The following is an 11,723-nucleotide window of genomic DNA, read 5'->3' as shown; positions in this document are numbered from 1 at the left end:
CTCTGTCTGCTGGTGCATCTGAGATTTCACTCTCTAATAACAGTTTGTTAATTCATGTTATTACTGTATACAGTTTGTCTGAGGTAGAGAAAGGGGGCAACTCCTCAAAACAGACATTGTATTTCAGTTTTATTTCATTTACACAAAAGTCATGTTTAAATGAGTGCTACAGGCAGTGGCTATGAAAAAGCAACTGCAATACATTTTGCAGTTCTCTCCATATTTTGCTTACAAGGAGCCTGATTTTCCTTTAATTATTTAAAGTGGTATTAATCATTCAAGCATACAATAGGCACCTAACTCAAGTGATGAATCAGTGATGTGTCTGCACATAACAGACAACTTTGAAAGTGTCTTTTATATTTAGGAAAATTGTTACTAACAGAAAAGAAATGACAAGAAAGGTGCCTAAGAGTCAGTGCACTTAGTTCCTATGTTCTAAGCAAAATAAAAGAAATTAGCTTTGCACAGTATGTGTCTGTGTATATTTATATGTGTGTGTATATGTGTGTACATACATACAGTAGCAAATGGTATTGATCCTAGCTTCCTCAAAAATGTTTCCATAATAATAATAGATTATTCCAGTGAAGACATAAAAATAGTTATAAGCATTTCATATGAATATATTGCGTGTATTACGATCATACATGAGACTATTTTCATTACAAGGATTTCTTTAAAAAATCAGTTTTCAGACAAGAGTAAAAACTCTGCGCCACCATATAGATACCTATGACCTGTTCCAATGTGAAGTCCGTTAAGATCATTTATTTTTGTAATCCCTGTGACCCAAAGTGCACAACACTCCACTCTTTGGTCTGAGTGTGCCAGCATCCAGGATGTCAAAGGTCTGTTCTGGGACAAGAGTGAAGTCAAACCTCTGGAGCAGTTTGGCCATCACCACTTTAGCCTCCATCTAAAAAACACAACAGCGCCCACAGAGATGAGTCAGTGTGTTTATAGGTGAGCGGGTCTTCACATTATGTTGTCATCCTCACCTGAGCAAAGTTCTTTCCCAGACACGCACGAGGACCGAGGGAAAAAGGGTAGTAGCAGTAATAAGGCCTTGTTGAACAGACAAGAGACAGCCTCAGTTACTTTGAACAATTTAACTCATTTAGTCTGAGATAATAAAGTGTGTACAAACATTATTATGTAAAACATGTCAGCATGGTGAAACAGTGTGTTCTTTACTTGGGAGCATCTGGGTGAAATCTGTCTGGATCAAATTTCAGTGGATCCTCGAAGAATTTGTCCAGTCTCCCGCTCACATAGGAGTTGAACTAAACATCAGAAAATATTGTATTTACTTATCTTGATGTTTATACAGAAGTGTATTTCCTGCTTTGCTAGAAACACATCAAAAAATACATGTCTCACTAAAGCATTTATTCCTCCAGGTATGTGGATCCCATCAATGACAATGTCTTCAGCAATATGACGAGATGTGCCCGGAGCTGTGGGGTACATTCTCAGAGTCTCTTTTAACACCTGGGGGAAGATGTATACAATTCATACGGCACATCTTGTGTATATATATATATATAACACCGTTCTACTCAGCAGAGCAGTGAAAATGCTTACTACCACAAATCTCATTAATGCAGAAGACCAAGGATACTTTAAGATACAGAAAAATAGTACCACAATTTTCAAATTGCCACATGTACCTGTGACAGGTAGACCAACTTGCCCAGGTCATCGTAGCTTATTTCATGTTTCATCCCAATAACATCGTCCACTTCTTTCTTCGCTCTGAGAAATGAGAAAACTCCATAAGAAACCAAAGTCTATTTGCTATAGTGGAAACTGTCGCGCAATATATTTTGACTTTTTACTTCTCCAGTATATCAGGATGTCTTCCAAGTTCCATGATTGCAAAAGCCAGCTGATTGGCTGTTGTTTCTTGGCCTGGAATAGCATAAATTACACACGACATTAGGCAGTACAAAAGATGTATGCAGCTATTGTAACTAGAGATGGCACGATACCACTTTTTTATGTCCGATACCGATACCGATATCATAAATTTGGATATCTGCCGATACCGATATGAATCCGATATAGTGTTTTTTAATCAACAAAACTGTTTTTTTAAATATCTTGCTGCATTTTGTATAAGTTCATACTCAAGTTTAAAACAACAACTACACTAAAGCTATTCTGTTATACCTGTATGCAAAAAAAAATATTTCATAGTTCAGCAATACTGATCAATCTAATAAACTTAAACCTACACCATCCTCCCTATTCTGGTATTTTAAAGAGTACTTAGCATAAATATTAAGCAACCTAACTAATAGGGTTCCAACTCCCAGCAACAACAAAAATAAATAAATAAAAAATAGGGAACCACCCCTCACGCTCCACCTCATGATGCTTAATCGACGTAATCAACCTTAATTTGATGCAGTGTGAAAAAAAATGCACAGAAATCAATTCTTTTTCAAGAAATATTAAATAGATTCAACATCTTCAACAAAATTGCAGACTGCACAGATGGTACCTTCCCAAAGGAAAAAGTACTATAGCTTACTAGGGTATATTAGACTTAACAGTTACTATATGCAGTAATGGACTTCTATACATTTTACATCAGATTAAAACTTTGGGTGTAAGATTCAGATAAATATTAAATAATTAAAAGCTCGACATTTTAAATGAGAATAAGAAAGAAAAGTATGTCTTTGTGCCCCCTTTTCCCTGTTAATGCCCTATCGGCCCCCCTGGCTAAACTTTGCTAGATCCGCCCCTGCACAGTTACCAGCCGTCAGCTACGTAGAAAAAGATCCTCGAGTAGAAAGTAATATTAAATACATTCTAACAACAGCTGATCAAGCTTAAACGTGCTGCTGTTGTTCAGCCGCTGGTTTCCTCTTTCTGGTGCAAAGTGGGCCAAAAGCAAACTAGAGACACGGACTCGCGACAGAAAAGCCGATCAGCTGATCATTAAGCAGTTTCATGATTGAAGTAGCAGCCGGAGAGCGAGAGGCAGTCGCTCGTTAAGCTTAACGCAGGAATGCTTTACAAACATTCAGAGATGGACTTACACACTTGCTTTACTTCTCTCGGGATAACTTTGTCGGAGATGAAATGCCGGGTTGCTAGCGAAGCTCCAAATGCTATCCAGACCACGGACAGGTCCCGCATGCCACAGCCGCTCTATCACGTGATGCATACTGCTCCGACGTGCTAACGTTCTGAGGCGAGTTACAGCGTGTTGCAAGTTTTGTGAGGTGCTTTCGTGATATTTAATGGATCGGATTACATTTTTTATTTTTCTCCGATATCCGATCCAGTAATTTAGGTCAGTATCGGACCGATACCGATACGTAATATCGGATCGGTCCATCTCTAATTGTAACATCATTCACTGGTCTGATTGCAAAGCTGCAAGATGAGAGTTTCCACCATCTTGATTCCAAAAAGAAAAGGATGTGATGATGAGGGGGTCAGCCCACACACCTGACATTTGACTGACAAACCAATGAATGTGTTGTTTAATACTACAGATAGGCCCCAGCCACCTTCTCCTCAAAGACAGTATAGCTAGCATACTGGTTTTTGATTCAGTGTTGACCCAGGATGAGTGCCTGAGCCTATAAACTCTGCAGGTTTTACAAAATCACATTAAAAACAGCACCACTGAAAGCCATTTACAGAAAAAGTCATTTTTCCATAGACTTCTATAGGAACAGGAGCAACCGCAGATATCGCCATTTCGTGGGCTTCAGAAAGAAAGCAGGTTTAATTCACTTCCATTTTAAAGTTCACTTTTAAGACACTGTAAATGACCACGGCAGACCCGGGTGCAAGTTCATGCTTTGCAGCATACTTTATTGACTCACACGGTTGCTGTTCACAATGCTCACAGAGCTGCAGCTCTCCCGCTGCCCGCTCAACATTATCGCAACCACAAACACAGCACCCATTACAATGCATGATTGCAGATACCGCAGGCCACGCCCCGCCACAGACACGAAAGCTATTTCCATCTTTGATATACAGTCTATAACAATACATCCATCATCTGGATGGTCAGTAGTCCATGAAAATGAATGTATGTTGTGAATACCTGCATCGTTACACCTGACAATAGATAACATTTTATAAAGATGAAACCATTTGGCATTAAGTTAAAAATTGATGCTTAAAGTGGTGACTGCATTGTGCGCCTTTTAACACAGCAAACCTTTTGGTGTTCCACAAAGATAGAGCAGGCCCAAATTATTGTGTAATATTTCATACATCAGTCCATTTTCTTAATTGTTTTCTTAACCTATCCCAGCTGTCACTGAGAAAAAGGCACTATCCTCCCTGATCAGATCGCCAGTCCATCACAGGGCACTACTTCTAACATCAAAGATGAAACAACAGAGACTCACCGGCAATGAAGAATGTCACAAAATTATCCAGCATAAACTCCTCATCTTCTTCAGTCATGCTGTCCTCTGAAATGATAAAAAACTACCTATAAATGATTTGACATCTACCATGTTAAGATGTGCTCTCATCATGAACAGGTACTAACACAAACCTCCAAGGAGAGTTCATATGGGAGACACTGAACTTATGCTGTCCTATCATTTTTTTTTTCAGTGTGTTTATTTATTCGTTTTTATGCTCTTCACACAGATTCAACAAGATTCTATATTATTGCTCTTATCTAGTCTAGTCTAATGTGAAATTTGGGAACTCCAACCTTGGCTTGCAGCTTTGATGATTTGTGTCAGGATGTCTTTGGGGACCTCGTCACCGTTTTGCATGGCGGTCTTTCTCTCACTGATCCACTTGGCTCCAGTTGTACGGAGCAGGCGGCACGCTTCCCTCACCTCATTAATGTATCCTCTGTTCTTTGGATTGAACTGGAATGGAAAACTGACAGGTTTAGGATGGCATTCAGATAACAATGTTGTTGGCAGAACTTACTGCATAACAACAAACGCTGAAGTAATACCTGAAAAAATGTGTCTCTAACATAGGTAACCATTCCTTTCAGACATGTCTCAATGGCTTTAGGGAAAGGTGAACTATTCTTCAAGAGGTCCAAGTCCACCCCGAAGGCAACCTGAAATTTATCAAGAAAAAAGTATACACAAATATGCACACACACACACTCACCCTTTGGAAGGGTAAAAATGACTGCAATATAATACCTTAGTAATAACATCCAGGGTGACACAGTTGACAAGATGGAGCATATTAGCTTCTTTTTTACTGTCAGCAAGCTCTGCAAGTTTATCCATCAGTTTCTCTGCCCTCTCATTGAAGGTTCCAGTTAGACCTCTCAGATACCTGGAAGTAATGATAGCTTTAGACGGAGAAGCAGCACATCCAGGACATCCCAACAAACCATCACAGAAATGAATTAACGGATACTGTTGCACAGAAAAAAGAAAAACCTTCCTACTATCTGCTACTATCTCCCTACTGTTTCTACTAGTTCTCTGGGTGAAATTGCCTTGTTGATGCCAGAGATGGGATGAGAACGTCCAGACTGCTACAAACTGAGTAACTACTCATTACAAATCCTCTTAAACTGGTTTGTTCCACCTCTTTCCATCTCTGTAATATTCTTTGTCAATATTTTTGATATTTAGAATTGAGCGATTTTTGATAAATTAGTGCTATTTGTCAAATTTGTAAATTCTGTAACATGTTTTATTTTTTAATTAGTGTAGTCTGTTACTGTAACTGTCTTGGAGCAACTGTAATCCAAATAGTTTCCTTAGGGATTAATAAAGTATTCAGAGTCTGATTCTTAACCGTGCTAATGAGTTCACTGTGTTCAAATGGGCTCCACAGTCAGCTCTCTAATTCCAGCTGAGGTCCTTTAGGATTTGGCGGATTTGAATGATGGATGCACAGCCAACAAATGTGCAGCAACTGCATGATGCCATATGGACCAAAATACCAAAAATCAACCAAAACTTATTTCCAGCACTGGTTGAATGTATGCCATGAAGAAATGAGGCAGTTCTTAAGGCAAAAGTGGTTTCAGCCTGGTAAAGGCAAGGTATACCTTATAAAGCAACAAATGCATAACTCACGTGCTGCTGAACGCAGGGTCCATGATCCGGCGCTGTTTGTACCACTTCTCATGATCCCGTGCTGTTACCAGGCCATTGCCTAAGAACCTTCAAAGAAGGAAGTTGAGAAAACATTCTCACAAAACCCAATTCCTAATTGCTGTTAAAATAAAAGCATTTTTTCAAAATGTCTTCAAATGGAATAATCATAAAAATATATAACATTTCTCATTTTTTAAAGTATATTGTAGTGCACACCAGATCTGCGCTGGCTAAATCAGCAGAGGTAGTGTATTGAAGAGCTGGATGACTTTAAAACAGTTTGGTTATTTATTCATGAAAAGACATCATTTTATCGTGAGAATTTAATTTTGTTCCACTGATAAAGCAAAATCTAAATAAACAAGTCTGATGCTAATGTAGAGAAGCAACCTAAGTAGCCTGATAAGGCAGTCTTACCTTTGACCAAATAGGCTGAAGAGTTTTTTGTAAACAAATTTATCTTTGGGGTACTTTGGGGACATCAGGATTTCCTGAATCCACAAACATAAAGTAGAATCAGAAGACTTTATTTATCCCCAAGGGGCAATTAACAAACAATGTTCAGCATATGTTGAAGATAAGAACAATAAGAACAGGAAATAGGAGTGAAATAATAAATACACAGAATATACAGTATATACAGTTTTAAAATTAAAGTGACTGAAGGTGAATAAATAACTGCAAGTGACTAAAAGTGAATAAAGTGTCAGTAATGTAGGAAGAGTGTAGTTTATGGGTGTGGGAAATGAAATGAAACATTGCAAGAAATTGGATTTATGCAAATATTATCGAGAGTTAGGCTTAATGTAGTTATTTTTTATTATTTGGCAATTTAACAATTGCAGGATTTCTGCCCAGCACTTTCACACTGTTTCACCTTTGTTGCCTCTGGACTGGACACGCACACTACAACGTAATGAAGACCATTTATCCTGTAGACAGGCCCATACTTCTCGGCCCTGTAAAGGACATGCTGACCTTTAAATATTATTAATCACAACTTTTTAAAAACCGCACAAAAACATCGTTTACGCTCCACTTACCACTCCAGAAATTTGTCGTGTACAACTCCGCCATTTTTCATTATCCTCAAAAACGACGGTGAGTGTCCCAGAAGAAAACTGAGGACAAAAACAGCTGGTCATTCTCTGGTAATGCCAGTATAGGGGTTTCGACGACGGCTTCACCTACCTGTCCCTCGGTGGGCCGGGTATGTGGTCATATTTCATATGAATGTGTCTAACATACAAGCAGTATGCAAGAAATGCAACGATAAGCAGAAAGAAGAAAAATGTAAGTGATGGAGTTGCTAAAGTCAGAAATACGCTGAAAACTGCCATCCCGAAAAAATGTCTGATATATGTCCGGGTTAAAAATTGCTGTTCTTTCAGTTAGGCAGCCCCAGCCTGAAAGAAGACGGACTTGCTTTTCCTTTCGTTCACCACTTCCGTGTTCCTCAGGAGTAGTGATATATAGCCGTTTTAAGACTGGCGATACCAGCACAGGCTCCATAGCTCAGTGGTTAGAGCACTGGTCTTGTAAACCAGGGGTCGCGAGTTCGATCCTCGCTGGGGCCTGGCGCGGGACAACCTTTTAATCCCTTCAATATAATTTTTTTTTTTTTTTAATTCAGGTATGTTACATTGTTGCTGTTTTTTCTTTTCGTTCTCTAATAACCATGTTGATCGACAGAGACGGATTTACGGCCGTGTCATTGGTGGCAAATAACATTTATATCTAGCATGTTTCAGTCAGTCATGTTTGGCACTGATCACCACCTGCACTCATGTATATATCTATCTACTTAGCACTTTTAATTCTTATTCTTATTTTTATTTTCATATCTATTTAAGCGTAATTTATGACAGTATGTTTGCACTGAAGCACCGCAGCAATTTCCTAATGTTGTAAACCTGCTCAACATTTGGCAATAAAACCCTTTCTGATTCTGATTCTGATTCGCTTAACTCAAATTGTACAGGTTCAATTATTAGCTGGCTTTTTTGTTGTTCGTCAACTACGTAGTGTTACCACGACGAGCAAAACAGATTTCTCATGCTACATCAATATTAAATGAATAGTCACAATAGTTATCACTAGGTAAATGCTATAATCGTCTTATAAACAGTTTAAGACATTTAACTTCCGAGTCATCATAATTAAAATGGCATATTAATATTCACAGATCAAAACCTACATGCTTGACTGAAAAAGACTGAGGTACTTTGAGTAATAATAATCATAAATAATCCCTCGGTTACATAAAGCGCTAATGAAAACAGAAGGCTTGGGCTTGATATAATTTCATGTTATAGCATTAGAAATACGATCCAACAGCGACCCCTGTCTCCGACTCTCGAAAATTGGTTCAATTTCTAATCTGGCGAGCCTAAATTTCTGAGTAACACAAGCAAGAGTCATCGCCTGCATGAAGCTGTACAGTACGTAAGCATCATTATTACAGCTATGAAACATACCAAACAATAGTAGATGGGTCGATGGACTCAGTCACACTCAGAAGGGAATGTGATTTTAGGGTAACTCAACGTCAGGATGGCCGAGCGGTCTAAGGCGCTGCGTTCAGGTCGCAGTCTCCCCTGGAGGCGTGGGTTCGAATCCCACTTCTGACATCAGTTATTTTCTTGAACAACTGAGGTTCTGAAGACGGTTTTCCTGTGAAATGCTCGTACACGGTCCATGATGAGGCAAACTTGCTCTCAAACCGCATGGAAATGTTGTGCTCTTACCCCTTGGATGCTGGGAATTTGAAAACAGAAATTTTTAATTTGCAAGAGCTCTTAATCTACTAATACGAATCAACATTGCTATAAAACACTTGGCTGGACAATATGAACCCATGAAATGTCAACAAGGAAAAGAAAGCTGTTTTTATTGTAATTATTTTTATGTGGTAAATACCATGACCATAACCAACAATAATAAAAATGTAATTAGCAGAATTTCTAAGATGAATGTAGGCTATGCCGCAAAAGTGCTTCCTTAGAATACGTATGTTAGGTCACCCCATGAGCCATATGAATTGAATTAATGCACCAAAAGTTTAGCAGGAGCTGGCTTGTGTGGCACCGCGCCCTGTAAACTTCAGCGCACGATGTGACGCAGATGCAGTTTTGACTCATCACAACTTTTAAAACAAACTGTAAATGGGGGAAAGGCAGGGAATTCCTTCGAAACATAAAACAGGATCAATTTTGTGCTTATTGCAGAGATAGATGTGCTTCACACATCAGATCCCGCCTGCCTTTTCCCCTCTGCTGGCGAAGCGGGAAATACTCCCTCGGTTCATGCGATTACACTCCTTTCCACGAGCGCCGGGTAATTGCTTGAGTCAGCACAGAATCTCACGTAGATGTGATGAAGACACGCGTACAGAAGCGACGCGCTGAGTGATGCGAATGGGCATTGTGACTCAAATGCGCACTTATGTTCGCTCGTGTAAACGTGCTGGCTGAGCATTAAGCACACTGCGCGGTGCTTAAGCGGGCTGAAAGGCTGTGACTAAGTGAGCGTATAAACTGTTACTTTAACTCTCCTAAACTGATTTCTTCTCTCTCAGTCCCAGCAGCATGAGCCTGTGCAGCATCCTATTTATAGGACCCAGTATTGCGATCCATGTGATTAGGCTGACACAAAGCTAGAAGCGGAGATCCATGATTACTATCTCCAGACGTGGGTGGTGATATATACGCACACTGTGGGATTATTTTGACATGTTAAGCCGAGTTGTTGATTGCTTTTTAGTAACAGTGTGCTGGGTGAATTCACCAGTGTGAAAATCTAAGGCGGTTTAATACACTATGGTTTCTGATTTACGTGGATCTTTTTTTTAGGTCACTTATTTCAAAAAGATTTAAGTGAAATGTGATTTCTAGAACAGGCCAGCAGTTTATATACATCACCTGCCGACTGTAAGCTAAAACATTTAGCCGCAAAACACATTTTATTTGTTTAAATAATTTTATTTTTAATTTCATTTAGTGGTTTAAGCTTCATAGATATGACTTTTTCATCTCCCTGTCATGATATTAAAATGTTTTCTTATATGGACTCCTGTCAGAAAGAAAGCTTTCAGGCTGGACTCTGTGCAGCTAAGTACTCCCTGTGATTCTGTAGCTTGTAGCATAACTTTAAGTTATTGTTTTCTGTATGTTGCTTCAGTTCACTCAGGTTCTTTTAAAGCCCTGCCAAGGTTTTTCAGTCAGATTGAGGTCTGGACTTTGGGCCACTGCATCACCTTGATCCTTTTTCAGCCATTCTGTTGAAGATTTGCTGCTGTGCTTGAGGTTGGTGTTCTGCTGTATAACCCGGTTTCAGCCAATCGTTATCTTACAGACAGATTGGCCTCACATTAGACTCTAGAATACTTTAGTATACAGAGTTCATGGTTGAATCAGTGGTTGCAGGGCTCAAACCAAACCCAAATCATCACCCCTCCACCACGGTGTTTCTGCAGATATGCTGTCTTTGGTTTTCACCAGACGTGGTGAAGTCTTGTTGTTTGTTAAGATGAAACTTCAAAACCTAAGCTATGGCACCTTATGACGTTCTTTCTTTCCTTCTCTGAGAATTGCACAGTCTGATGATTTTGTCATTTTGTTAACACACCTGAGTGCTCCAGTCCAGCAAAACCTCTACTTTTATACAAGTGCATTTAATTGGCACCACATGGCTGATATTTACCCTCTTAATTCCTATACAATACAATACAGTTTTATTATATAGCACATTTAAAAACACAAAGGCACACCAAAGTGCTTCACAATAATACAGAAAATCAACATAAATCAATTAAGAAAGTACAGATTGGGCACTAGCACCAGCACAGACGGAAAGGAGGCACTAATAGACCAGAAGAGTTAAGTAAAATAGGTATCGAACATCCAAAGGTTAGGTGCAGCTGAAGCAAAGGCATGATCGCGTCTGGTCTTCAGCCTAAACTTAGGTTGGGCTAGAAGTAATTGACCTGATGATCTTAACGCTCGGCAAGGAGTGTACAGATTGAGGAGATCAGTGAGATAACTGGGCGCAATATTATTCAGAATTTTAAAAGTGAGTAGCAAAATCTTAAACTCAATGCGATATTTAACCAATGTGAATCAACAAGAGCTGGAGTGATAGAATTAAATTTTCTAGCTCCTGTAAGAAGGTGAGCCGCAGCATTCGGAACAAACTGTAGCCTACGAAGAGCGACGGCTTGGAGACCAAAGTAAAGAGAATTACTACAGTCTAACCTGGAGGTTCCTTCCTATGGAAGGATTTACTTGGATTTTAGAGAACTCTAAAGCGTTCTTATTCACATGGCTCGATTTCATAACTACCAAACAAACTCCTAAAATGATGAAAATAAATAATAAAATAATAATAGAAAATATTATTATTATTATTTTATAAATAATAAAATAATAATTAAATAAAACATAAATAGCTTTTAAAAAAATTCTCTTTATTCTTTCAAATATTAGGTCATTTATTAGGCTACAAACAAAGCGTTATATCCAGGACTGCTACAGTTCAGGCTGAATTAATAAGGCCTGTGTACTTACAAATGATGACCAGCAGATGGTGCTCAATGACAGCTTCCAAAATAATTCCCACCATTCTTTCTGGCCTTTTTCTTTAGAGAACTAA

General features: G+C 38.9%; 1 protein-coding gene and 2 non-coding genes across 5 annotated transcripts in view; 2 read left to right on the top strand and 1 right to left on the bottom strand.

Moving 5' to 3' along the window:
* The window catches only part of LOC120725390 (cholesterol 24-hydroxylase-like), a 30,705-nt gene extending 23,171 nt beyond the window's left edge, over window positions 1–7,534 (bottom strand). The window contains exons 1-15 of one of the 3 annotated variants that reach the window (XM_040018255.1): window positions 7,266–7,534; window positions 7,118–7,195; window positions 6,952–7,033; window positions 6,492–6,565; window positions 6,054–6,140; window positions 5,160–5,298; window positions 4,961–5,071; window positions 4,706–4,868; window positions 4,389–4,454; window positions 1,842–1,914; window positions 1,674–1,758; window positions 1,375–1,494; window positions 1,198–1,286; window positions 1,002–1,068; window positions 793–919 (exon numbers count right to left, since the gene is read on the bottom strand). In XM_040018255.1, coding sequence (XP_039874189.1) covers window positions 793–919; window positions 1,002–1,068; window positions 1,198–1,286; window positions 1,375–1,494; window positions 1,674–1,758; window positions 1,842–1,914; window positions 4,389–4,454; window positions 4,706–4,868; window positions 4,961–5,071; window positions 5,160–5,298; window positions 6,054–6,140; window positions 6,492–6,565; window positions 6,952–7,033; window positions 7,118–7,195; window positions 7,266–7,414 — 1,510 coding nt within the window. In that variant the 5' untranslated portion in view covers window positions 7,415–7,534. Of the gene's footprint in view, window positions 1–101; window positions 920–1,001; window positions 1,069–1,197; window positions 1,287–1,374; window positions 1,495–1,673; window positions 1,759–1,841; window positions 1,915–4,388; window positions 4,455–4,705; window positions 4,869–4,960; window positions 5,072–5,159; window positions 5,299–6,053; window positions 6,141–6,491; window positions 6,566–6,951; window positions 7,034–7,117; window positions 7,196–7,265 lie in introns of those variants that run through there. The other 2 variants (XM_040018253.1, XM_040018254.1) reach the window with 2 other exon arrangements.
* Window positions 7,535–7,578: 44 nt separating this feature from the next.
* trnat-ugu lies at window positions 7,579–7,651 on the top strand. Its single transcript has one exon. It is a non-coding gene; the product is annotated as a tRNA-Thr (tRNA).
* Window positions 7,652–8,621: 970 nt separating this feature from the next.
* Window positions 8,622–8,704, top strand: trnal-cag. The gene has a single exon. It is a non-coding gene; the product is annotated as a tRNA-Leu (tRNA).
* Window positions 8,705–11,723: the final 3,019 nt, after the last annotated feature.

Source organism: Simochromis diagramma, unplaced genomic scaffold (assembly GCF_900408965.1).
Source record: "Simochromis diagramma unplaced genomic scaffold, fSimDia1.1 OVJJ01000802.1, whole genome shotgun sequence".
Classification (NCBI taxonomy): Eukaryota; Metazoa; Chordata; class Actinopteri; order Cichliformes; family Cichlidae; genus Simochromis; species Simochromis diagramma.
Note: the sequence above shows the minus strand (reverse complement) of the source record. Positions and strands in the feature narration are given on the sequence as shown.